General features: G+C 36.6%; 2 protein-coding genes across 4 annotated transcripts in view; one reads left to right on the forward strand and one right to left on the reverse strand.

The window, feature by feature from the left end:
- The window catches only part of LOC140785647 (uncharacterized), a 31,367-nt gene extending 8,026 nt beyond the window's left edge, over positions 1-23,341 (reverse strand). For all 3 annotated transcript variants that reach the window (XR_012108495.1, XM_073133596.1, XM_073133606.1), the window contains exons 1-16: positions 22,982-23,341; positions 20,779-20,833; positions 20,540-20,631; positions 20,399-20,454; positions 20,216-20,291; positions 19,938-20,004; positions 12,873-12,939; positions 10,449-10,515; positions 9,429-9,512; positions 9,288-9,329; positions 5,713-5,868; positions 4,336-4,413; positions 2,481-2,549; positions 2,299-2,364; positions 2,077-2,205; positions 997-1,053 (exon numbers count right to left, since the gene is read on the reverse strand). Coding sequence is in view for 2 of the 3 variants with exons in the window: in XM_073133596.1 (XP_072989697.1) it covers positions 997-1,053; positions 2,077-2,205; positions 2,299-2,364; positions 2,481-2,549; positions 4,336-4,413; positions 5,713-5,868; positions 9,288-9,329; positions 9,429-9,512; positions 10,449-10,515; positions 12,873-12,939; positions 19,938-20,004; positions 20,216-20,291; positions 20,399-20,454; positions 20,540-20,631; positions 20,779-20,833; positions 22,982-23,191 (1,371 nt within the window). In the remaining variant the exon portion in view is untranslated. The remainder of the gene's footprint in view (positions 1-996; positions 1,054-2,076; positions 2,206-2,298; positions 2,365-2,480; positions 2,550-4,335; positions 4,414-5,712; positions 5,869-9,287; positions 9,330-9,428; positions 9,513-10,448; positions 10,516-12,872; positions 12,940-19,937; positions 20,005-20,215; positions 20,292-20,398; positions 20,455-20,539; positions 20,632-20,778; positions 20,834-22,981) is intronic.
- Positions 23,342-23,404: 63 nt separating this feature from the next.
- LOC140785659 (probable transcription factor At3g04930) lies at positions 23,405-24,891 on the forward strand. The gene has a single exon (XM_073133619.1). The coding sequence runs from the start codon at positions 24,075-24,077 to the stop codon at positions 24,618-24,620; it is 546 nt and encodes a 181-aa protein (XP_072989720.1). The 5' UTR covers positions 23,405-24,074; the 3' UTR covers positions 24,621-24,891.
- The last annotated feature ends 2,352 nt before the right edge of the window (positions 24,892-27,243 follow it).

The raw sequence follows: 27,243 nt of genomic DNA on the forward strand, positions 1-27,243 counted from the left end.
GTACAAATGAGCCCAAAATGAACAGCTAAGGTGATGGAAATCTGAAAACTGGTAAGTTATGGATAGCCCTAAACCAATGTACTATAATAGGATAGAACCAGAAGGTTAGGTTCCCACCCTTTTCTTTCTTTTGCCTCAGCAAGTTCGCATTTCTCTTTCTTCCCCATCTACCTAGCTTGTGATGGAGTTTCCATAAGCTTTATTTTGCCTCAATCACAGTTTTATTTGCTTCTATTTAGCAAATCTATATGTTCCAAAAATACTTCTTTTGTCATAATATATTTTACTCCAATTATTTTTGGGACCTTATCATAACAACTCACTCACTTAATAGAGAAGAATGAATATTTTTAGTTAATGTAAAATTCTAAGGACACTCTTATCTCTTCTCCCTATAAGAGAACCAGTATTATTTCAAAAAGATAACTTTTGTTAGGGAGGATACCATAGTTAGCCAATCAGCAGCTTCATCTTGTGATTTATGTTGTATATAATAAAGATATTAGATATGAAAGCTAAAGTAGAAGTGCTCATGTACAGTTGGCAAACTAAGAAGTTCCAAAACATGAAGTACATAGTTGGAAAAAAGAACTATCATGAAGAAAACGGCCACATTAGAATATGATATCAAATAAAGGTGAACGCTACAAAGACAAATGGAACTTGGTGAAAATTTTACGCTAAATCTTCTCTAAGAATATGATATCAACTTTCTAAGATTTGTTGAATATTTAGTTTTATATAATGCCGACTTGCTTTTGTGCTGGCTATGAAGATTATCAGGACAGAAAGAGGCTTTCCATGAGTGGACTTTTCATATTTTATTTCCATCTTAATATGGGGCATCTTGCTTCTAGGTCCCAGTTGCAGTTTAAAATTTCAAAGAAAAGCTCTAGTCTGATGCAAATTAAGAAATATAGTTTCACAAAGCAATAATTAAAGGTATAAACTTTCAGGAATAACATAAGAAAAGATAAAAGGAGCTGCAAAGATTACCTCACGAAACAGAGCCCTAATATGTTTCATGTCCTTTTCATTCAAATCTAAGAAGACCTGGAAAGATTGATGAGCTCCATAAATGGTAATCGACTAATTAAGAAATTTCTTAACACCTGCACCAACTAATATTACAAAATCATCAAAACAAGCTACAACATGACGTAACAACTGCTTAGCAATGACATATCATTAATGCTATCGAGCTTATCCCGATCCTGAATAATATGACGTGGCTAGGGAACAACCCTGAGAAGAGAAGGTTTGACACGAATCACAACTATGAAGTATGAACAATTAAATCAGAGCCAATGAAGTTTATGATTCGGCAATTGATAGTAATATGGCATCATTGAGAAAAACAAAAAGCAGATCAACAAATCCAAAAATCAAATACTCCACACTTAATCTCTTTTCACCCATTCCTTACATATAGTGATCTAAGCAAGAAATAAAACCTTGTGATTTGTGTATCATTGACATTCTGATTATATCAGTAACTCTTGCTCTCAGATTTTAAGTAGTTAATTATAAAAATACAATGGAGTGAGGAAGCTCGAACAACTTTAGGAAATGGTCAAAAGCAAACTGAAGGGTGAAGAAAATAATAATCCAAACATTCAAGCATGTCAACTTAGTAATCTCATAATGAACAGGTCAAATTTCGATTATTCAAGATAAAAAGGTAATAGACAAAAATCTAGTTCAATGCCAGTTCTTTTCTACAGGGTGAACTTTTAATCATGGAATTACATAGGCAACAGAACAATATGGCCAGCAGCCAATAAAAAGTTTACAGCTAGAGCTAGTAATGTAGAACTGAAGAAGAAATAAAGAACATTATTAAATATAATCAATTGAATTTGTAAGTTGATAGGTAAGAAAGACTGGGAAATAGAAAAAAAATAGTACAAAATTTTGGACTTTGAGATTACAAGGGCTGTGTTGGGATCCTGTCGGCACTATACATGCCAATTGGCACAGTACTGATCAAAAACACTGTAAACAGCATGACCTAGCATGCCTTTAGCCCAACACTAAAAGTCCATGAGTAAAAGATGAACAATATAAAACCATTACCTGCTGCCGACGCTTAACAGGCAATTGTGAAAGAACATCTTTCTTTAACCTACGAATCATGACAGTAGCTTTCATCAAATTATGCAGTTCTTCATGATTACTTGCACCTTGATACAATCCAAAGATGCCCTACAAATAAAATTAACAATCACTTCAGTGATTGTGATTCAAATAAAGTTAACTTAAACTCAGACGATAACATACTCATGCGAAGACACTTACACCCTTGCAATATCGATTTCCATACTCGTGAACATTCTTGTAGACATCAGGATATAATGCCTCGAGCTAAATTTTGATATCCAATTAGATGGGACTTCAAATGAATGCTAAAAGATAATAGGATGATTGATGAATGCAGCGGCAAGCTAGATACGTCGTACAAGAATCATTGAACACTATACCTGTTTGAACAATTCAATTGGCCGGGATAAAGCAGGAGTCCCACTCAGCAAAATTACATGTTGAGCTTTCTGAAATAATTTTCATGATGAAAATATAAGGTTATAGACAACAAATAACATTTTTTAAATGAAGGGTTACATGCTGCAGTCTACCAATACATGAGAAGACCAAAAATGTTGCCTGGTAAAATGAACGAATTCTTTATAAAATATTTGACTGTCAGAAAGGCACATAATAAAATCATTGCAGACAAGTAGACTGAAATAAATTTGTTTCCTGCAGGTTGCAGCCCCTTTTTTAGAGACCAGGAGAGGTGGGGGAGAGGGATCATAGTACCATACATCTACATTATCTCACATATTTTATATTATTCTAATTTTAGATATCTATTGATTAGTTTCACTGAAAGTTTGGCCCAAGAACCATCATTTTTGGAGGATTTCTACAATCAGTTATATGAGTAAAAAATTTGCACAGCACTTTGACCAGCCAAAAAATTTACAAATGCTTCAGGTTCTTCTGACATTAGTTTGTAATGACCAACCATAAATCCATAATTAGTTGTTTCAACTGTCAAGAAGACAAGATTTAGTAACCTTTTAGGAAGCAAGGAGCACAACATGTTTTAAAGATCAGAAAGTCACTTGGATTTAATACAGTAATGTGTAACCTTCAAGTGCAATATTAGGTCCTAATTATAACTGCCATAAAATCACAAATTATGATGCCACCTTGACGCTTAATGGCTAGTTAGCTACAATATGATGAAATATCTTATGATAAGCGATTTAAAATTTCACTCCACGTATACCAATCTGATCCAAAATTAAGAAAAGAACACCATCCTATTTCTATTTCCAGAAAATTAGTTACAGCCTATTAATTCACCAACTACTCTAAATGTTTAAGTTGTTAGATAACATTAGTTTTTATCTTTTATATTCTAACATTCCTCCTCATTTTTAGGGTTAAGGCATTTTGATAAGCTAAAGAAATGGACTGACTTATATGAGTAGAGGTTTTCCATTTGATTGACACAAACTAAGCTTAACAGGGTTCAAACTCAGAACTTCCTGCTCTAATACCATGCTAACCCACTAACTGCTCTAAAAACTTATGCTGTTAGAGTGGTTGGCAAGTTTAAATAACCAAAGTAAATGCCACCTATAAAAAGGTTTTGAAGTATAAAGATATTAGATTCAAGTCATCATCTCTCCATGCAAGATGTTTGCATCACATTTATGACCCCAACCTTGGGCCTCAAATCAATTTAAAGGCAATCAAAACAGGTGTCAAATAAGCTTCTCCTAAGGATTCATGCATGATTATCTACACAAGTGACTTGTTGCATATATATGGTGAGCAAGAAAATACAAAGATATATAAGATTAAGCATGAAATTTTATTCATAGCTGGTGAAATGGATGCAACATAATAAGTTGCAGCAAATTTGTTGCCTAATTTTAACTTTCATGGTACTAATGAGAAAACAAAACCAATGATGATGCAATCATATAGTTATCACTGATGCAAACTACACAGTAGGATAAGTTCCACCGTAATTCTGAATTTTGCATTTCTTAATATCGCCAGTAAGTCTTTACTCAACTAGGTGAACATGTTATTTACACAAAAGAATGAGAAAAAGAGCTTAGAAGTTTGCTCTTCCCATGATTCATCCAGCTAAGTTTTAAAAGGTAGCCCGTGACAACAACAAAATATCAAAAACTATGAACTCATATGGCTAAACATATAGTTGGACAAGACAAGGCTCGATGATTTGCTTAATTTTGTTTACCATACAAAGCATTTGTGTCTGGGAAATCCTATATCTGTATTCTAGAAATACCAGACCTGTAGAACTGGAAGTGAAGCACAAGTTCTCTTTGCTTGAGCATTCTTCAGAAAATGTGACTCGTCTGCAATTACAATCTGAACGAAAACACCGCAGGGATGATTATAATAAGCTAATAGGAAGCAATGATTGAAATTGCAATGTATGTGATATGATGATAAAAAAAAAGGAACTATCTGCTTACTGTAAGATTGATATTACTGACTGAGAGTAATGACTGCATAGCAATAACTCTAGCTGGCAACAATAGAAGCCGACATGCTAGCAGAAGCATAATATACACTTTAGTATTTTGTCTCCAATTGCCAGAACAAAAAAAAGGGCCAGACCACTGGATGGAGATCTTCTAATCAAATAAAATTTGCATGCCTAATAGTGAAGTTTCAGAACTTGATTACGGAAACTGGTAACCTAACCAGAAGGGCAACAAGTGTAATTCCCTGAGCTGTTCATTTCAGTCAATATGAGAATAATTCTTTGAGCTCTTAAGTTCAGTCAACATAATAATCTCAAAGAGATAAGCAATGTCATGCACTAATATACTTACATTGTGGACCTCCTAGTTCCTAGCATGCATCCTCAGTAGATGAACAACTATATTTATTCAGATTTATTTTAGCAAAATACTAGTTATCCAGAATCACTAAATCTTATTTGACAATCTTGTCCTGTTGCCCTAACACATCTTTTACCATCTTTTACACTCCCTTAAGCAGTAATCAGATCCTACCTTGTTACTTGGGTTTATGTATATCCCTTTAAGATTTAATACTAATGCTAGTATGGATCCATATCTGCTATCCACCGAACATAACGTCGCTAAGCAATCCAATTTCCAAGAATATCCTCAAAAAGTAATATACACAGCACAAACAAGGAGAAATTTGCCTTGAAAATCATCTTGCTTTGCTTATACAATGGTTAGCCCCATACTAGAAAAGATAAAAGAGTACCCTCAAAAGAGAACCAACATGGAGTTTTTGTAATTCATCTACAACTTGGATAGAAAAGATTCTTCATCATGCAAACAGGAACAACCATCACCCTATGCCCATATGGTCAAGAGGAATTTTTCATTCCTACAGCTTCCAGTTGGAAACTCGTATGCCCAAACAGGACAATGATACCAGAGAATTTAGTGGTCTTATGTACTAGGATGAAATTCATTCTTCTACAGCATTTCTCCAGAGGTTTCTCCCATCTAGATTTTTTGACAGTAAATGAACATAACCTGAGGAAAGGTGAAAGACGGACAAGGTAAAGGAAAGATTAGCTATCACATATCTATTCATAAACAAGGAAAGAATAATGATAATAAACTAAAAAAAAAAGATTAGGAACATAAGATAATAAGGATGAACACTAGGGACTTCTACCTTAAAATCTGAATCAAGAAGGACATGTTGGATCTTAGGAACTACATCATAAGATATAATATTGAATACACCATCCAGATGAATATCTGCTTTCGAATTTGAGTACACTATTTTGAATCCTGCCCTGTTCGAACCTCCATATTGAGGTAATACTACCTGCACGCACAACCAAAGAAGGCCTATGGTCAATGTCAAATCTACTGATAATCAAATGAAATTTGCTGTACATGCATTTATGACAGGAGCATGGGAATTCAAGTTTTCAACATTTTTTATTTCTCAAACTAACCAGTTGTCCTCAGCTTATTCAAACTACAAAATTGTGTATCAGATACATTATAAACATAAAAATTCAATTAAAAGAAGGTTTTTGCATGACAAGTAACCATGTAAAGTTACCAGGTAATACATCAAACCTCAACCAAAGGATGTAGATTTGATGAAAATAAAATGAGTGTTAAGAGTCATTCAGTTTCATTTGTAATAAAACACAACTCTGCATTAAGAGAATGCAAGGAAGGATCGAGATTCAGAAACACTTGGCAGATCATAGTGAACCTAATGGCAATTATCTAAAATTTGGTATCAAAATCCTGCAAACTGAACTAGGGCATTCAGAAATAAGTGAACCAGAAAAAGCCAAGAGCTTGCCTTTGCTTCTTTGTTTCTGAGTTATAAGGTCCAGAAAAGTCAGAAGTAGTAACACCCGGAAAAAGGGAAGGGGGGGAGGGGCAGCTGAGTCGCATGTGCGAGGCATGTGTGCGATTGTTCTCCTTCTTCCTCTTGTTAACCCATTACAAGATGGTGCAACCGGTGCCGTTCTCATCCCAATCATCAGGGAGATGGATCGACGATCCGAACCCCTAGGTCGTCAGCTCTACAAAAACTCATTCTAGTAATCTCTCCCTTGTCCTATTTCTCACACCTTCACCTCCTCTTTTTCCTCTTCTTCCTCATCGAAGGCCTCATTTATATGATCATGGGTCTCTTTCCAAATTCAAATTAGGGTATCCAGCAATCCTTGCACCTCTAGCAAACTACTCACAACAGGTATGCCTCCTCTCATTTCTTTCATTTGTTATCTTCCTTGTCTAAGCTCCTCCTCCCAACTTCCATCAAGCTTTCTATCACGAAAGCAACCATACAAACACTTGTAATTTCATAGGCAAGCCATGGAAGCTGTTTTTATTTAACTTCTTATACTCTAGTTACTTTGACTTCTCCATTTACTCCTTATCTTGTCATTCTCAATATGAATGCCCACAAGTTGTTTGTTAAAATACTCCTTCCATATGATTTATCGTATAAACTAATTAATTCTGATTTTGATTCTTTTATTGGCTCACATTAGTTAGTTCATAATTGGTACTTCTTAATCCAGTTTCATAATTCTCATCTTGAGACAAGGCCAATAGGAGTGTTAATCAAGATAAGACTTGATCATATAATTACTACTCTACTTATTTTGCCTAGTGGTCTTGATCATTTAAGTATGAAATGTACCTTTGTTATATTTACATTATCTTTAAACTATCGAGGATTGCACTTGCTGAACGTTTATGCTTACCACCTTTTGGTAGAATATGTTGCAGATCTAGTGGAGGACAGGACATTATAATGGAGTAGTTGTTGCAGTTTAATTATTAGTTGTTTATGTTTACTTTGTTTAAATGAATGGTCGTCCCTGCGTGGTTTGATGTTTTAAGTTGTATGGACATGTATTTCTAGAGGCTTATTATAATCTATATTTTGTGTTAGGTATTGAATTTATATTTTAGTAAAACTAATTATGATTTTAATACTTTATAAAAATGCTAACTATTGGGTCATGTGAGCATCACATGGGTACTCCCCACGTAAAGAGTATATGTATCCGGTGGTGGGTGTTTTAGAAATCCTGACCCTAAACACAAAAGGAGATTCATCTTAGGTGTTATAGCAGAAATCTTGGCAGTGATAACTCATACATGAGGTAAATTAAGGCATCAATGGAACTTATAGAGTCAAGTATGCTAGTCTGGAGGCAGGAAAGAGATCTCAAATTGCAATTTTAACTCATGCCACAAGAAGGACAACTTTTATGTCCATCTAAATTCTAAAGAGTATAAGCTACAGGAAAATGACAAGTTTTTGCAACTGGGAAATGTAAGTCATATCTCTAAAACAAGTAAGCTAAAAGCTAAATTAAGTTATAACATATTTTCTAGATCATGAAGAACCTCTTCAGTAAGAGAGCCATTAACTGGGATGCCTACATACTTTGTAGAAGATGCTTAGAAGAAACATAAAAGGGTGATCTGAACCATTTTTTGTTAAATAATATTTCAGTAGGTTCACTTTGGGTAGACTCACTTACTAGGGTCTTTAGGTAAATTTCTGACCCATTTTTGGGGTGCAAACTTTATATGGTATATGACTTTTCAGTAAAATATATTTCTTTCACCATAGGTTATTTATGTTTCTAGTGATCTAGAAATATCAGGGCAGCCATATTGTACTGCTAGATTCAGAAACTTCTTGACATAACAAACGCAGCAGAAAGGAAAAACAAAAGAAATTCAGAATGAAAATAGAGGTCACATTCCTAAAACTAACATAAGCAAAGATGTCATAGATAAATATCTACTCGAAGATATCTAATATCAATCATATTCTGAAGTTTCTCATAAACTCAGGAAACTAGACTTCTCAGAGAGGATGCGTCATAGATAATATGTCTGCAAGAATAAATCTAATAATAATCGATAATCATATACGGTAGTTTCTCATAAATGTTCATGTAGAAGCCTAAACTCAAGAAATTGGCCTCCTCAGTTTCAGAACGGATAAATAACTGACTGAGCAATTGCTTCTTCTAGTGGAAAAGAAAAAGATTTAAAAGTGCAGCGCAAATCAATAGAAACCTCAGTAAGATCAGAAAAAGAAACAAAGATTCACAACACAGTCTTCTACTACAACTAATGTGAATGATAGAAAAATTCTTTACTATTGGCTTGCCAAAATATCTGGTGCATATGAACCTTCAAGATAAAAGCACAAAAGCTCAAACAAGATAATTGCCAGATATTCTAGTTCATCAGCAATTTCATTCATAAATAAAACCAGAAATACAACCAACAAAAGAAAAGGCAACAGATTTGGTTTCTACAGTTAACATGAGATCATGATAGTAATAACATTGAGTTCTTCCTTTATCTATGATAAGTAATAACCTTGAAGTGCTTTCCTTGGATTTACATAATATTATACATACAGAAATTCTCTTCAAGATAAAAGCGCAAAAGCTCAAACAAGAGAATTGTCAGATATTCTAGCTCATCAGCAATTTCATTCATAAATAAAACCAACAAAAGAAAAGGCAACAAATTTCGTTTTCTACAGTTAACATGAGATCATGATAGAATGTAAAATTTCTGTATGTATAATATTATGTAAATCCAAGGAAAGCACTTCAAGGTTATTACTTATCATAGATAAAGAAAGAACTCAATGTTATTACTTATTAATCCCAGTTATACAGTAGTATGTTAGAGAACCAAAATATAATTATGCAAAGGGAAGCCTAGAGAACATACCAGAATATCTGTTGGAGGAATGTTAAGCCACTGCTGAATCATCTGCAGAAAACAAGTAAATAATTATCAAATTCTCATAAAACTTATATTAGTATAAGATCTAGTTGAAGCACTTCAGATTCGTCGGACATAGGTACTCACAGAAGCCCAATGTAAACGCAAGGAAGATGGGGTGACAATAAGAACAGGCCAAGCATCTGGAATGCATGCAGTAACAGCAATTGCCTGCATAAAAGAAGATTATACACTACATAACAAGAAGATGATTGCCAGTGTACAGCTAATGTACTTGCTTCAACAATATCAACTTTTTAAATTTACTTTGCATAGCAGCAATGGGTTAGTATTTACTGCTATCAATAATGAAAGGCACAAGAAAAGGAAAAAAGAAGTAAATCATATTTGCCAATCTAGGCATAGAAATATGAACTACAAATTATGTTATCTGACCATGAAAATGATTCTCTCCAAGCAGACCTCAAAAGGCAAAAGCCTTTATCTTGAGTGAAATAAAGGAAGTTGTTATTACATAGTCAAAACCAAGTCATTGAAAAGGACAAAGTCATAAGCCACGAATTAGTTTTAATATTCCAACAGCTGAAACCAACCTTAAAGAAGCAAAGTTTCAGAAACACTTGTGAAGAGAGTGAAATTCATAGGATCTGGAGTTTATTTTTAGCTAATAGTTGAGATTAGGACCAAAAGAAGAGTGTAAGCCTTAGGTGAGTGTCAAAGAGATGTATCATAGAGAATGACTTTCGAGCAAACCAACTAGCTTCCAAATTTCTAAATGTGCCATCAGAATGCCACATACAAAGAAAGATGTTATTCTGTCATGCTATACGGAACTCGCTCTTCCAAGCAATTTAAGTGACACATACAAATACTTTTCCTTTACCATAATATTCTGCCCAAGGTGGATGACGTTGTCAGAAGTAAATATTCAACCAGGCAAATGAAAATCAGCAGCTTTCTGTTTAGCTATAGATCTACAGCTAGTAGTTTCGCAACTCCTGGAAACATAATAGGAAATATAGACCTAAACAATGGTAGTCTAGAACTTTAAATGGTTTAATTATAGGTATGAACTGACTAAATATATCATACGGAAAAATATGAAGAAATCAAAAGCTTAATGCAAGTAGAGACAGGATACAGTGCCTGTAATGTCTTTCCGAGACCCATCTCATCTGCTACAAGAGCTCGTCCACCGTGCTGCAATACAAACCTGAAATGGCAAAGAATAATATACCACGAATTGAAATACATCGACAGAGAAGCATCAAGGTCAGCTAATTAGCAATAACAGATATGCATGTAAACCACATGGCCCTTGTCATCAAATATACCAAATAACTGACAGTTATGCAGCAGTTAGACTCCCTAAAAAATATAAATCTGTGACACAATGGATAACCGCTACTCTGGTGATGAATGTTTTAAATGCAAAGATGATAATGCACAAACATTGAGGATTGTGTCAGTTTGATTTGTAGCAAATGTTTTTCTCATGGGTAGTGAACTAAGACTTTATTGTTTATGCTCATAGACCTGTCAGTTAAGTTCACTATAGAGATGGATATTTTCCAGAAGAAAATCAGAAATATAGTCAATGGACTTTCCATGGTTAGTTGGGTTGAGGGAAGTAAAAACCCATCATTCTTGTGATTTATAGCTGTATGATACCATCTTCTTGTTGACATTATTCTCTTTATAGATAACCAACTTTACTAAGTAGTTGATGTTCAATGATAGATGCTCTTCACTTTCATAAAGCTCAAAGGAACTGATTAAATTTCTATCATGAGGCTTGTCTTAACTTATTTTCTTGATACCATGGGCCGCCTAGCAAACAGGGAATGCGACCCCCAAATGCGGGTGGGCCAACTTTGTGGTTTTGGCAGGCCATCAAGGCGCTTGGCAGGCCTGGCAGCCCACATTGGCAATAGCGCTCGGCCAACCTTAGTGAGATAGCGGGTCAGGTCAGCCTACTGGATCGAGTAATGGATTTGGTTAGAAACTAATCAATTAAATAAAACCCTCCCTTGAGCCCTAAATGGCTAATCCCTTAAATCCCTGATCTCTTTGCTCTGCCTCTCTTGATCCCTCCTCTCTACAATGGCGCATGAGCGAGCAGAATATAGTGGCAGCGGCGAGTAGCATAAGGTGGCAGTAGTGCCCTCCTCTCTTGAGTTCCTTACTCTCACTCTCTCGCCACCCGCCAGCCACCTCCTCACATAACTCTCCCACCTACTTCTCTCTCTCACCCTCACTCACATGGCAGTGAGCAGCGACCTGTTAGGACTGTTTTGTTCGCAATGTCAGTCCTATTGTATTTTTCGCTTTTTGAGTATGTAAATGGGATGCCAACCCCATGTCTTTTGTATGTTTTTGGGTGTCTTTTGGTTTCCTTCAAGAGCTCCTTGCGAAGCAACCTTGAGATCGCAATATTAGTGTCGTCGCAACACTAGTTTGGGTTTTTCCCCGCACGTGCCTATAAAACTCATAGGTCAAAACCCAAACGGGGCTTACTTTCAAAACGTAACGCCCCACAAGACCTTTGAACCCCCTGGGTTGCAGAATTGGGGATGCTCATACTTAGTAGTATATGAGAACTATCGAGAAGCATTAAGTGAGCCAGCTTCGCAACCGAAGTGCCACTGGTTCAATGGTGTTCATTTTGCCCTCGATGGCTATCCTGCCCCTTTAAATTCTTGTCGTTGGCATGTCTTGTAACTTCTTTTCCAATTAATAGAGAATCGCAAACTTGTTTGCCATACATTGTATTTTGCTTGTCTTTGCTTTGTCGCAATCCAAAACAGGTGCATCGCTTGTGAAGCGAACGGCTGACTTAACTTTGCTACTTGAAAGTTGAGTGCCGCGCGGTCTTTGTCTATCGCAAAGACTTAGTCCGTGACAGACCGGTGAAGGTAAGTTCTCTCTCTCAATCTCACTCTCCCTCTCACTTGGTCAATCCCAATCTCACTCTCTCCCTCAAGGCTTGCCACCCCCACTGCCTCCCACAGCCACTCCTACTCTGTGTGGGCATACCACCACCCATAGTTACTTGCAATTACGCTATTAGAGTATTAGTTACCGCAATTAGTATGTTGGATCATAGATTACCGCTATATCATGCTATTAGTTATTGCAATTGCCATATTATGTTGTTAGCTCATAGATTACTGCGATAGATGCTATGTTTTGGTGTAGTGCACTATTAAATTTTTTATATATACTATATTAATATAAATTAAATATCACATATAATTATTTTTTACTTTGTATATATTAAAAACGTTGCCTTGGCACCAAGCGGCCACCTTTCAAAACATCGCCTAATACAACTTTTCCAAAATCTTAAAACTAAGATGAACAACATTGACAAAGCTAATGGCATCAATGTTAATGGAGCAATTATCACCAATTTCCACACCAATTAATAATTATGGATCTCTAAATAATGGACTGTCTGCATATATGTACCTTAATGTTTTAAATGCATAAAAGAGAGGTACTTTGTGGTGCACTTGTGAATCATTAAATTTCTCTACCAATAAATGGGTAAATGGGTAGGTTTCATACCTAACTCCTTCCCGCTGGAATGGCAGAAGTTTTGATTCGATGTAGCTTGGCATCCTATCATATAAGTCTTCTCAGAGAGCATGAAGTTAGTAAAAATAAATGAAAGCATATTCAAATAAACTACATAAACTGATTGAATGATGATGGCAGTTGAAAACTGCGAGCAATATCAGGATGTCCAAGCAGATGTATTTGTGCAAAAGATTTAAGTTGAAACTGTGCATGATTTGCCATGACACAAGAGGAGAGATAAATAGGAATTTGAAAAGAACACCTTTTATCACAAATTCACCAAAATACTAAAACATATGAACATGAAAAGGGAGTTCAGTGTGATGCTAAATAAGATTATGAATTAGCGAGCCATTTAGCTTCAAGAATTTATCTGTCGATAAAATTTCAAGATCATAGACTAATTTCAGTCTTCACATTCTTTGCATCAAATTTTCTTATTTTCAAAGTCAAGAACAGATAATGATATAGATTATAGAGGCAATTCATGAACAACTTGATAAAAAATAATGAACTGCAAGAACTAAAATAAAAAGTGATATCATGTCGCTATTTTCTTCATAGGACAAATATTTTCAACCATGTATCTAAGCATTGGATACCGGTGCCCCATAGAAAGCCCCATACTAACACATAAAAGAACGGTCTAGTCATAAGCCCCTAACTTTATAGCAGCTCAAGAGAAAAAGATATATAGAAGGGAACACGATATCAATGACTTACTATGGCCCCAACTACTAGATTTACAACAGCAAGCTATGAAGCATGGATACAGATATGATATGATACCAATATGTTGATATGGTAAATCTTAAAAATTAAGGAAAGCTATGAAGCATGGATAGATACAATATGATACCAGTATGTTGATATGGTAAATCCTAAAAAATAAGGATATGATATGCCTAGGATATGTAGATCATATATATATGTTTTTTATTTTTTATGTCCGCACATAAACATATATTAGTGAACTTATGTATTTCCATTTTCTTGATTGAATTATATGTAATTGTTGCCTACAATAATTTATATAAGGAGACCTCCAATTTATCCATTAAAAGAACTACATTTTGTAACAAAGAACTACTATATTACATAGTATATAACTAATATCTAAGGCTTGTTTAGTTTGAGGCTAAGTCTTGAACTTGATTAGCTAGCATTATTTCCTAGTCTTGATTTAAGTAGCTTGAACTAGGCTAAGAAAATATGGTATTTGGTTATGAATTAGGCGTAAGTGTAATTAGTACTTTTGATATGATGTAAAAAATTAAAAAAGGTATTAGTTTTGGAGGGAAATAAATAATATATAAAATTTATGGACCAAAATGCCCTTTGACTTTAATTATAAAATTTTAAAATATCATATTTTTAATCAATTAAATTAATACTGATTTGCGAGCTTACATGCTGCAAATAAGCTCATTTGCAGGCTTACATGAGCTAACATGTAGCATGTAAACCTATTTGGGGGCTTACACCCGCAAACGGGCTTTATTTTTTTTATTTTTATCTAAAATAATGTAAGGTTAATATTTTATTTTAAATAATAATATAATATTATTATTTTCTTTTCTTTTGTTTTTGGTTTTAAGCCCACTAGTGAGGCAATATTTTTTAATAATTTGTAAATATTCTTTAATATTATTTTTAAAATATTTTTCATACTTTTTTATTTTATAAATTATTTTAAAAATATTATTTTTAAAAAGTTGTTCATATTGCACCCTTTTTTTCCAAAAAAAATTGAGTTATTGCGGGTTTGAAAGCTCACAAGCCTACAAGTACTCTACAATTTATTGTGGACTTGCTAAATTTAAAAAAATAGAGGAAAATGTATTTATCTTAGAGGGAAATTTATAGATGGATGAATATTTAAAATAAGGGTATGAAAAAGTGAAAAATATTTATTTTTTGAAGAAAATTTAGTATGTCATGCAAATAGTACTAAAATATTATATTATATTTATAAATTATAAATACAAGTTAGTCGTTTTAAACTCATATTAAACCTATCAGTATAGTTTCCAGTTTTGGTCGATCCCGATCTTTTGGCTAGTTTCGACCTATGCAGCAGGCAACTGTCAGCTGCTAGCTGCAGCTGCTGCTGATAGCAGTAGCAAGAGAAAGAGAGGGAGAGAGAGAGGGAAAGAGGAAGAGAGAGTGAGGGAGAGAAAGGGAGAGAGAAAGAAAGGGGAAAAAGGAAGAGAGCAAGGTTCCCAGTATCGGGATCGGGATCGGTATCGACCATATCGGTCGTTCGTATCGGATTGAACTATTTTTTAATTATATAAAATTCTAAATATTATTTAAAAATGCAGAAAAATTTAGAAAAAATGATAAAAAAATAAGAAAACAAAAATTACTCACATATGAAGTCTAAAAACTTAAAAAATGTATTAACTTACTCAAAATTTAAAACTTTGATGAATACAGAGCTGATTCTCGTAAATTTCTATAGTCTTTATTATCATAAATTTGTAAATATTGATGTCTGGGACCTAATGCTCCAAAAAGTGATTCCATCATACTAGTTATATTGTAAGGATCTTGTTGTGTGACTTGCATTTGAGGAGGATAATAACCAACATTTGGATCTTGTGCCTGAGAATACTGAGGATACTGAGAATAATAACTAGCATATGAATCTTGTGATTTTGAAGATGAAGAGGAAGAAAATACCCTAGGATGCCTAAGGCACATAGACTCCACAAGGTTACATGTTGTTAGATGTGCCCTCTCTCAACCTAAAGTCAATGATGATTGGAGGCGCAACTCCATTTTCCACACATTCACGAAAATTGGAGGTAAAAATTGTAAAGTAATTGTGGATAGTGGCAGCTGTATAAATGCTGTGTCCTCCACCATTATTTCAAAACTAAATCTGAGAGCGGTTTCCCATCCTAATCCTTACAAGGTTTCGTCGATTAATTCAACTACGCTGGAAATAAAAGAGCGCTGTTTGGTTCCAATTGAATTCACGACTTATAAGGATAAAATCTGGTGCGATGTATTGACCATGGATGTGGGTCAAATTATACTTGGAAGGCCTTGGCTATTTGATAATGATGTGCATATTTATGGCCGTTCAAATATCTGCATGTCTGAACATGAGAGTAAGAAAATCAAGATTCTTCCATCACAGCATAGAGGTGGTAAGATGGAAAAGAAGTCTGATCCCATCCACTCCGACAATAAAGTCAGCTTGATTAGTGCGAGAGGCATTGAACGTGAGATGAGTAAAGGAGCTCCTATTCGATTCTTGCGGCTCGAGAAATTCGAATGAGCCTAGTGAATCGATTCCTTTTGAAGCAAGCTAGCCGTGATTGAGGAATTCTCGGATGTCTTTCCAGAGGATCTCCCGGATGAATTGCCACCAATGAGAGATATTCAACATGCTATCGATTTCGTCCCGAGTGCATCTCTTCCTAACTTGCCTCATTATAGACTTAACCCAACTGAACACGCTAAACTAAAACGACAAGTTGACGAGTTATTGAGAAAAGGCTTTCTGAAGGAAAGCCTAAGCCCTTGTGCAGTTCCCGCATTGTTAACGCCAAAGAAAGATGGAACATGGCGTATGTGCGTCGACAGCCGCACTATTAATCGAATAACGGTAAAATACTATTTCCCCATTCCTCGTTTGGATGACATGCTGGACATGATGGCAGGGGCCACGATCTTTTCAAAGATAGATTTAAAAAGTGGCTATCACCAAATTCGTATACGCCCTGGCGATGAATGGAAGACTGCGTTTAAAACAAAAAATGGGTTATATGAATGGACAGTTATGCCTTTTGGCTTGACTAATGCTCCGAATACTTTCATAAGAGTGATGACTCAAATATTGCGACCTTTTATGGGACAATTTTTAGTCGTATAGTTTGATGACATCCTTATCTATAGTCGATCTCGGGAGCAACATATAGATCATCTTCGTCAAGTCTGCGCTGTCTTGAGGAGAGAGAAACTGTATGCAAACCTTAAGAAATGTACGTTTCTGATAAACAAAGTTGTTTTCTTGAGTTTCATTGTCTCATCTGAAGGAGTGTCTGCTGACCCTGATAAGGTCAAAGCTATTAAGGAGTGGCCTAAACCCCGTACCATAAGAGACGTGAGAAGTTTTCATGGACTCGCTACCTTCTATCGTCGGTTCATCAAGGGTTTAGTACCATTATGGCTCCAATAACAGAATGCCTCAAAAAAGGTGAATTTAAGTGGTCCGCAAGTGCTACTAAAGCTTTCACTGAAATCAAAAGGAAAATGGTGGAAGCCCCTGTCATGCGACTCCCCGATTTTACTAAAATTTTTGAGGTCACTTGTGACGCTTCTGGAGTTGGTATAGGGGGAATCCTGAGCCAAAAAGGCCATCTGATTGCCTACTTTAGTGAAAAACTGAATGAAACTAGATAACGATATACCACTTACGATAAGGAATTTTATGCTGTGGTTCAATCTCTTCGCCACTGGAGGCATTATTTGCTTCCTCAAGAATTCGTAATCTTCTCTGACCATGAAGCTCTTCGCTACCTTAATTCCCAAAAGAAGCTTAATGCTAGACACGGTAGGTGGGTCGAATTTCTCCAGGACTATACGTACACCTTGCGACACAAGTCCGGAGCAAACAACAAAGTGGCTGATGCACTGAATCGTCGCATGATTCTTCTTTCAAGGATGAACGCAGAAGTAATAGGATTTGATAAAATCAAAACTGAATATGAATCATGTCCGGATTTTCATGAAGTTTACAATTTATTAAGCAATGGAGAGACTCAAGAAATAGATGGTTTCATCTTGCAGGATGGCTATCTATTTAAGTCCCGAAGGTTATGCATTCCTAGCACCTCGTTAAGGGAATTTTTAATTTGGGAATTGCATGCTGGGGGTTTAGCAGGACATTTTGGGCATGCAAAAACTATCGAAGCTACGGAACATCGATTTTTCTGGCCAAGCTTAAAGAGAGATGTTATGAGACTTGTTAGTCGATGTCATGCATGTCAACTTGCTAAGCAGCGAAAGCAAAATACAGGATTGTACACGCCTTTACCGGTTCCTAATTGCCCTGGGCAAGATGTTAGTATGGACTTCGTGCTTAGACTTCCAAAGACTACCCGAAAGCATGATTCCGTTCTTGTGGTGGTGGATCGATTTTCTAAGATGGCCCACTTTATACCCTGTTCCCGAACTTTTGATGCCTCTCGAGTTGCTAAAATTTATTTTGACGAAATCGTTAAGTTGCACGGGCTACCAAAAACTATTGTATCAGACAGGGATGTAAAATTCACTAGTTATTTTTGGAAAACCCTATAGCATAAGATGGGAACTAAGCTTCAGTATTCAACTGCTTTCCACCCACAAACTGATGGGAAAACTGAAGTAGTCAATAGGAGCTTAGGTAACCTACTGAGAACTCTTGTCGACGAGAATCTAAGAGACTTGGATCAAAAACTGCCAACTGCTGAATTTGCATACAATAATTCTGTTAATAGATCCATAGGTCTGAGTCCAACTGAGGTAGTATATGGTTATAAACCTAGACAACCTATAGATCTCATTCCTATGTCCCATTATCATAGGTTGTATGAGTCTGCATCTGCATTTGCATCACATATTCATGACTTGCATAAAGAAATCAGTAACAGAATTGCTCAAAATAATACTAATTATAAAACTTGAGCTGATCTAAGAAGGAGATTCAAAGAATTTAATATTGGAGACTTTGTGATGGTCCGAATACGTCCGGAACGTTTTCCACCCGGAACTGTCAAAAAGTTGCATGCACGAAGTGCCGGACCTTTTAAAATTCTCAATAAAATTAATGATAATGCTTATGTTCTAGATCTCCTTAGTGATTTTGGCATCAGCTCTACTTTTAATATTGAGGATCTAGTAGCTTATAAAGGTCCAGATTTTACTCTAGATAACCCACTAGATACTGAGCCTACCTATGAGCCTGTTTATGAGAGACCCTCTTTACCTCCACTTCCCAATATTCCACCTAACACAGCAGACGAAATTGATAAAATTTTAGATGATGAAATTATTTCAACTAGAGAAGGTGGATCCCAACGGTATCTAGTACGTTGGAAAGGATGACCTACATCTGATGACACTGGCTTGATCGTCACGATTTGGAGGTGCATCACCCTGATACCTTAGAGCAGTATGAGAGCAGCAGAGCAGCACACTCGACGGAGTCGACTTCTCTCCCACCCGGGGAGAATGATGCGGACATCACTGATAGGACGCGATGGCGTGTGTACCAGCGCAGGAGGCGCCGACAGTTGATGATCCCTCCTATAGGGATCTGATTCTGATTTTTATTTATTTAGGGTGCCTTTTGTTTATTTCCTATGTAGGGTGTTTTTTTGCTTAATTTCATTGTAGGTTTATATATAGACCCGTTATATTTCCTTTGGAACTTAATGAAAGTTTATGTAATTTGTTCTCTAGAGGATTTTGGTGTGAAACCTTTTCTTAGGGTGGAGGTGTGAAACCCTATTCCTTCCCTTCTTATTTTCCTATTTTATTTTTCTCCACTACGTTTTGCATCAAAAAGTCTTAAACCTAATCCCTCATTTCTCGTTCCATTTTGTACCAAAAAAAAAGTAGCTTGAATAAATAATTAAAATTAAGACTTCTTTCATTTGAATTGAATATCTAAGCATCAAAACATTGATTCCCTTTGAGCAATGCCTACCCTTCATAGAGGAGGGACTAGACCAGTATGAGACACTCATTCCCTCTCCCTATCACGTTCTCTCATGCCCGGCATCAAAATCAGTCGCAGATGTAACCCAGTGTGTGGCCCAGGAAGACCTTGTATTTTTCACTCTGTTCCCCTATAATGGTGTCAGGCTGCCACAAGACACGATCATGTCATATCATGCATCTGCATAGCATATATCTTGATTGTTTCCGGCTAAGTAAAAGGTCACATTTTTATAACAAAACAGAAAATGTACTGCTAGAAATCAATCTTAAATGTTGTCTCCGCATATCTATAGCAAGCCAATAAGTGGAATAGTTTATCAAACAGCTAGCATTTACCTCGAAGATCTGTAACAGCACAGGCAGCGGCAAGCGCACGGTGGACTAGAGGGTCTAACTTCTGCACCTGGTAAAGTATGTTAAAGATAGCTTATTTTCGATTTTTCCAATTGAATTTTTGGGTTAAAAGATAAACTCCATCACATTTTATTCTTCATGGTTTCTATTTTCACAGGCCAATTATACACAATGGACTGGATCCTGTTCATCATTTTACCTTAGTTAAGTGAACTATACAAACCGATATAGCTAATCATGAGAAACAGCATACTGAATACCTCAATTACAGCACCAACCACTGCATTAAGAACTTCTTCAGCTGTTGCCAAAGAAGTCGGTGGAAACATCCATAACCTATGAGTGTAGAAAGGAAAAGAGGAGAAAAAAAAGAGAAAGATTGAACAGCACCATAGAATTCTTTAGTACATGTATCGAGCTCCAAAATATATCATAAATGGTACCTTTCTTTCCCATTCCAACTAGCTCTGGGTATCTTGTGAAAAGACTCCACAAGTACCTGGAAGATAAACCAGAATGCATTATAATCAAGCCATGATACAGTAGATCTCTACTGAATACTTGACAAGGACAAGCTCTCGTACCGGATGGTAAGGGAATTTTGCAGCAATGACACCACAAGCATGAAGAAAAAGTCTGACAGAAAGCGTAGGCAGGTTTGCAGTACTACTGTTCTCTTCAATTCACAAGGCAGAGGAATCAAACATGAGATGAAGTTCAGCAATCATTTGATAAACAGCAGAAAAATGGGAGAAAACTAATTCATAAGAACAAATGGAATAGCAATTAAGTGAAAAAGCAAAAAATGAGGAGATACATGTACCAGGGTCTCTTGATACGTCATGTTGACAGATTCGTGAAGGAGAAAAAGCTTCTACCTAGGTAAGAGTAGAAAAATTTAAAGACAGGCCAATGAAAACAACAGGGAAGTTAATTTGGGTCCTTCAAATTGGTATTATTAATCAATAATGATATACTGCTTTCAAAATAGTTTGTGCCAATAACCATCTCAAACCACCGAAGGAAACTAGGAAGCAGATGTACTATACATCTCAGAAAGCGTGGACAACAATGTAAAATGCAAGGAAGCAAAATAACATACATGCGTGTCAATATAAAAAGGGCATACCTTCTGGCTTCTAATGAAAAAAAAAGGGAGGAAAGATTCTATTACCAAAAAAACTGCTTATTTGCAACAAAGACTGACCAGGTCGGATTTGTAAGTGCTTAAACAGGTTTTCTTAAATTAAAAAAATTGTTGCATAACAACAATAAGATCACGAGTTTCTTCCAAAAAGAAGGGATTTTTTAATTTGGCCATAAATTAATCAAAAACATCTTGTACCAGCCAATCGTTATTATTTCCCAGTTTATGTGCTTCACCTCAAGGAAGACTCCATAACAACCTGATAGCTCTACATGACAGCCAACTACTTGAAAAGTTCAGCTGTAAGTCTCTCAGCTTGATTGAAGATAAAAATCAGCAAATAAGAGCAGCCAGAATTGCAAATTCTTGAAACCAAACACTTAGCAAAATATAGATTAGTGGCCACCAAATATAACTACCCTGTGTATTATCAACTAAATACTAGACAAAGACAACCTAGTAGCATCATAAATAACATTTTGACAACACCTTTGTTGTTTTGGACATGACAATAATATACACAAACTGCTTCATTAAAACACTAATAATAGTACAAAATCTAAGGCATATCGAGAGATTTACTTATATCTTGCCAGAGTAGAATTAATGGAAACATGAAGTGGGATTTGCACTCAGATAGAAATTTCATATCTGTCTCTCATCTCCTACCAATCAATTGAAATCTGGTTGTCAATGACATAGTACTTCCTATGTAGTAGTGCATGGACTCTTGCATGAAGTTTAGAGAAGATATGTGAGGTATCAGTAATCAAATAAGCGTCAGTAACTTATCAATCTTCCTTCTTCCTTTATTTCCTTGTGTATACTTGTAGATCAGTCCTTCAAGAACTCTAACCTACCTTTTTGCTAGCATTGAAATATAACAAGCATCCCAAGCAAGTCAATAGAATAAGATTAGCAATAATAAGTAAGATACCAACTTGTCAAAGAGAGCAGCATATCCAATAGTACAGGGCAAAAGTCATTTGCTGCCCTTTGAAGCTGGGGAATCTTCAATTATGTACTGTTCAACATAATGGATTTTCTTAACAACTTGTAACAGTAGTCAGAGTGCTGCACATGCAGATCATCACTATGAAGGGAATTGACTAACTAATTTTCCAATCACATTAAGAGTTGTGCAACAGTAATAGCAAACCAGCACAGACCATATGATAGCGTGTAAAACACCAATGCAAATAACTACCCATATACCATCATGTGGCATCAAGTAGGTACCTGTTCAAGCACATGTAGATCCTTAATCTATTCTTTTTAGCTCTTGCCAAATCAGGCAAATTTAACTCCCATGCCAATGTAAGTTAGGTTAAATTTCTGTAGCTTAAAATAAATCTTATATATATTCAAGCTTAATTTTTCCTATTCTTGAACGAGCCTGATTAGACTGAGTTTAACATTCTTTTCTTGCAAATCAGGACTGTTTGAACAAGGTTACCCTAAGCATCGCTTGATCTAAGCATCAATCCGAATTTATAATCATCACAATGTAAATTACAATTTATCTTTCAGCAATTCCACTTGTGTGGAAGTATAAAAGATAATCCTTATGAAAACTAGTTGGACCTTCTTCCTGAGTCCTTCAAACACAAAACGAAATTTGAACCACTTATCTCAAATTAACAGCGTTCCTCAAAATCTAGGGCGACAAATTCCACATAAATTGAAAGGAAAAAACAAAAGGTTCTCGAAGGAATAAAAGAAAATGTGCTCTTTTTAAGCATAGACTACACAGACCAACATAAGAAACCCACACCCATTTACTCTTGAACCGTAAAGATCCTAATAGAAATCGAACGGCCAATAAAACCTGAAAAAGATGGATAAGCCGCGAATTGGATCGAAAATCCAACGAGATTACCTTGTTATAGCGCGACTCCAGGGAGGTCTTACAAGGGGATCGTTCCAAGTTCTTGAGGGGGGGAGTATTGGAATCGGCGGCTCGAGATGGAAGCGGAGAAGACGAGGCCGACGCGGAGGAGGATTTCCTCTCGGAGATCTTTCTAATGGCGTCCTGCTCGAGGAGGTCGAGTTCCTGGGCGCTTAGACCCCAGTCGTCCAACTCCGCCATGACCTCTCTCTCTGTCTCTCCTCACTCTTCTTCCAGGCGAGGGAAAAAGAAAAGAAAGGACTTTATAAATAACACCCTCTCCAAAAGAACTTTATTGATGACACCCTCTCTCTTCTTTCAGGCGAGGGAAACGGAAAAGAAAGAACTTTATAAATGACACCCAACCTTTTGAACTTTCATGAATCAACCCGCCTTTTTGCTTTTATTACATTAAAAAGCCCTTAGTTAAATTAATTCCTTTACTCAGGTCCGGGATTCCGCACCAGAACCTGAAGAGCCTAAATAGGAAAGCAATCCTAACCCACACGCCACCGCGATCAAACCATAACCCTAATTGAACCCAAATCCCCCGTCCAAACCCAATACGCCCCCCCCAATTCCCCACCCGTAAGAGTAGACGGATGCCTTCCGCTGGAGAAGACGGCCGCGCTGTCTTCGCGAACGAAGACGACGACGACGACGTCACCGACGGTGACGGCTCCGACGAGGAAGACGACTCCGGCGAAGGCGGCGCCGCGCGGCGCCGCCGCCGCCTCCTCCTCAACCGGAAAACCCGTCCGATTCCGTCACCCCAAACCCGAACCCTAACCCTAATCTCACGCTGGTCTCCGTCTCCTCGGAGACAAGGAGGCCGCTTTCCTCTTCCTTCGACGAATCCCGCCGCCTGTTCCAGCGTCTATGGACCGACGAGGACGAGATCACCATCCTCAAGGGCTTCCTAGATTTCACCACTCGCCGGGGCACCGCCTTCGCCTCCCACCAGTACGACACCGACCCCTTCTACCTTGAGATCAAGAAGCAGCTCCAGCTCGATTTCACCAAGAACCAGCTCATCGAGAAACTTCGCCGCCTCAAGAAGAAGTACCGCAACTGCGTCAACCGCATGCAAAAAACTGGCAAAGACTTCGCCTTTAAGAGCTCTCACGAACAGGAGATCTATGAGATCGCTCGAAATATTTGGAACACCGGCATCAAGAGGGCCCATGACAGTGATGACGAAAATGATGTAAAGCCTAGTAATAACCCTAATTCCGGTGATTCTAAGCGTTTTAGAAAGAGAAGTGTGGAAGATTCTGGAACAGTTGTGCCAGTAATGGTCACTGAGGAGAATCCTATCCCGACTTCGTCGTCAGCCATGATTACAGGGGTCATCGAGGAGACTGTGAGGAGTTGCCTTTCTCCATTGTTTAAGGAGCTGATCAATTCTGCAATCGGGGGAGGGCAGGTTGGTGGTGATTTTGGCCTTTTAGGACTGAATCCATTGCCTTTGTGCCTTGATAGCAATTTGGCGAATACCTCTGGGCCACCGGTTGAGGAGAAGTGGAGAAAGCAGCAAATTATGGAGCTGGAGGTTTACTTGAAGCGGATAGAGCTCGTGAAAGAGCAAATCAAATCTAAACTTGAGGAGCTCAATTCATCTGGGAGTTGACTATAGAGGTTTTTAATTTAAAGTCTTGTACAATTCAAATGGTAGACCTTGTGCTCGTAGAACTATAATTATTGTTAGTTTGATTATGAAGTCGTCTCATTAGTTGTGCGTATCTTTAGGAAAGAAAAGATAACTGCCATTTTACATTCTGATAATTTCCATCTAGTCCAGCTTCTTTTCCTTTTCTTTCATTTCCAATTTTCTTTATCTTATTGAAAGTAACTGGAGAGACATTTATTTGAGCAGTTCATTTCTTCATTTTCCTCATCCAGATGTTCTGTGATGCTTTCAACAGTCAGCATTTGTTTTTTTTTCCTCCTAATCCAATTGTAATATCTTTTGTTTGTTCATCATTATCGCTGACATGCCTGGAAGAACATTATTCTTTAGTAGGATTCAGAGTTATTTCTACATTATGGTTGCATTATTGAACTTGAAGTATCATTCTCTCTCAGTTCTTTATGTATTTTGATCTCCATGAGTGTGATGATAGGTGTAGTACATACTGTAGAAGTTGTTGATGCGAGTTACTAATATTTGCGAACGACATTTTGTGGCCGCATATGACTCAATTTCAAGCAAAACTGTATTTAGGCTAGATGAAGTATTTATATTCTGAATGAAGGTTTCTGAGAAATTAAGAGTTAGGATTAAAGCTAGAAGGTTTATTAGGTTAATGGAGGAGAAAGAGATTTTGGATACAGTTTGGATGTCTGCACATTAATTGGAATCAGTAGATCATACCCTCATGTTTCATATTTGAGAAACCATGCAAATCCAATTTATCGGCAGGCTAAGTTAAGTTCCGTGTATTTGCACACATTCTTATCAAGGGCACTCTTTGAGGGGCGCACAAGACGGTTAGCATATCCTGTATTGGTGTCAATGTGAGTACACATATTTCCTTTAGGTCACAGTAGGAATCGCCACCATATTTGGAGGATTAGGTTGAATTGTTGGATAAGAATAGTCTTTGTTTCCTTCATGCACAGAAAGTTTCACTATTTCTTGTTTGACAGACCTTGTTTATTTGCGTTTCAACTTTGCATTCTTTCTCTTAATTGTTTGGCAATAGGATATCTAGTTTGCTTTCTAGTATGACACTGTAAGACTAGTTATAAACAGATGATCACTTGAAGGTAGTCAAGTGTTATTGTGCAAGGAGCCAAGGAGGTTTTGATACTGTTCATTTTTCACCTGTCTAGATTTTTGGCATGCACCGGTAGATAACTTTGCATACAGTTATAGAAATCCCCTTACCCTTTTGGCTCTGAAAAGGTTGTCATTCTTCTTGGCTTTTAGTTTTCCTGGGAAGTACTAGAGTTGATGGGGATTGTAAGATGAATCCTCTTCTCCATATCTCCTTTTTGGGCCTCTTCTTTGTTCTGGTCTTCTATCAATCTGCTGTCCTTTTTCTTCCACTATGTGCTCTAGTTACTCATTTGCTAGCCCTGTGAAGGATCTTGTGTGGCATTTTACAGGTATGGACAGTGTCAGTTTAATTTTATTTTAATTTTTTCGCCTGAAATAATGGTTATATTTTATTTTTGAGATTTAGTTATTCCCAAGGGGCTTCTCTCTTATGATTTGTCCATTTCTAGTGATTTGAGAGTAGTAATTATTTGTCTTTTAGATTGGAATAGAAAAAGAAATCAAATTTGTTCATAAACTCAACCATCTTCTAAAAAGTCTCATGAACAAATCCTCTTAAATCTAAAGAGAGAACATAAAATTAGAGACATGGACAAACTAACAAAATCAAATCACCATGAAGTAATGTCACATTTCAGCTGCACGTACCACAACCACCTTTCCCTGCCAATAAAATAAAATCTTATATGAAATTAATAAATATTAGATAGAAAGAATTCAAAAGGAAAACTTATTCTCACCTTTTCTATAATTTCTTTTCCAAGGAAAAGAGATGGAATTACTTGGTGATGGCATAGACAGCATATACAATTCCAGGTATATAACCAAAGAAGGTCAACAATAAGCAAATCCAAAACTCCACCTGAGAAAAAAGAACAAGTAAGTTATAATTAGATTCTAAAAATCATGTCATTTTCTTTACAAATCAATCATAACCCAACTATTACAACAGCTTCTCCTACAGCGACTTTGGTATAGTATGATTACACGACAATTATGATAAAGATATTGTAGGAATATTCTCGGGTTAGAAACTAGAAAAGATTACATAGGATATTAGCTAAAATACCTTGCAACCAAACTTGAGGAAGACTCCAAGTGGTGGCAAGATGATGGCGAGAAGGATATCTATGCAGTTTGCTGTGCCTTCCCTCGCCATCTCTCTCTTTCTTCCTTGAGATAATGAGATCTCAAACAGCTAAAGCAAACGAATGAAGGAAGAGAGATCTTATTGGAGGAAAGGATTAGATTGTGTCAGCTTTTATAGACAGGTGGCACATGAGGAAGAGGGTTGGACAGATCAGAGGATGTATACTTCCTCAATTTGCTTCGCTGTGTGGGTTCCAGTCTACAGCTAATAATGCTATAATTCACCATTCAAGGGATCTTTCAATGAGTTAATAATTTCGACATAGACTTCTCACCAGTCATTAATTCAGAGTTTTCTGTTTGATGTTTGATGACCCACCCA

This window comes from Typha latifolia, chromosome 1, assembly GCF_019914945.1.
Source record: "Typha latifolia isolate L0001 chromosome 1, TyphaL0001v2, whole genome shotgun sequence".
NCBI classification, from domain to species: domain Eukaryota; kingdom Viridiplantae; phylum Streptophyta; class Magnoliopsida; order Poales; family Typhaceae; genus Typha; species Typha latifolia.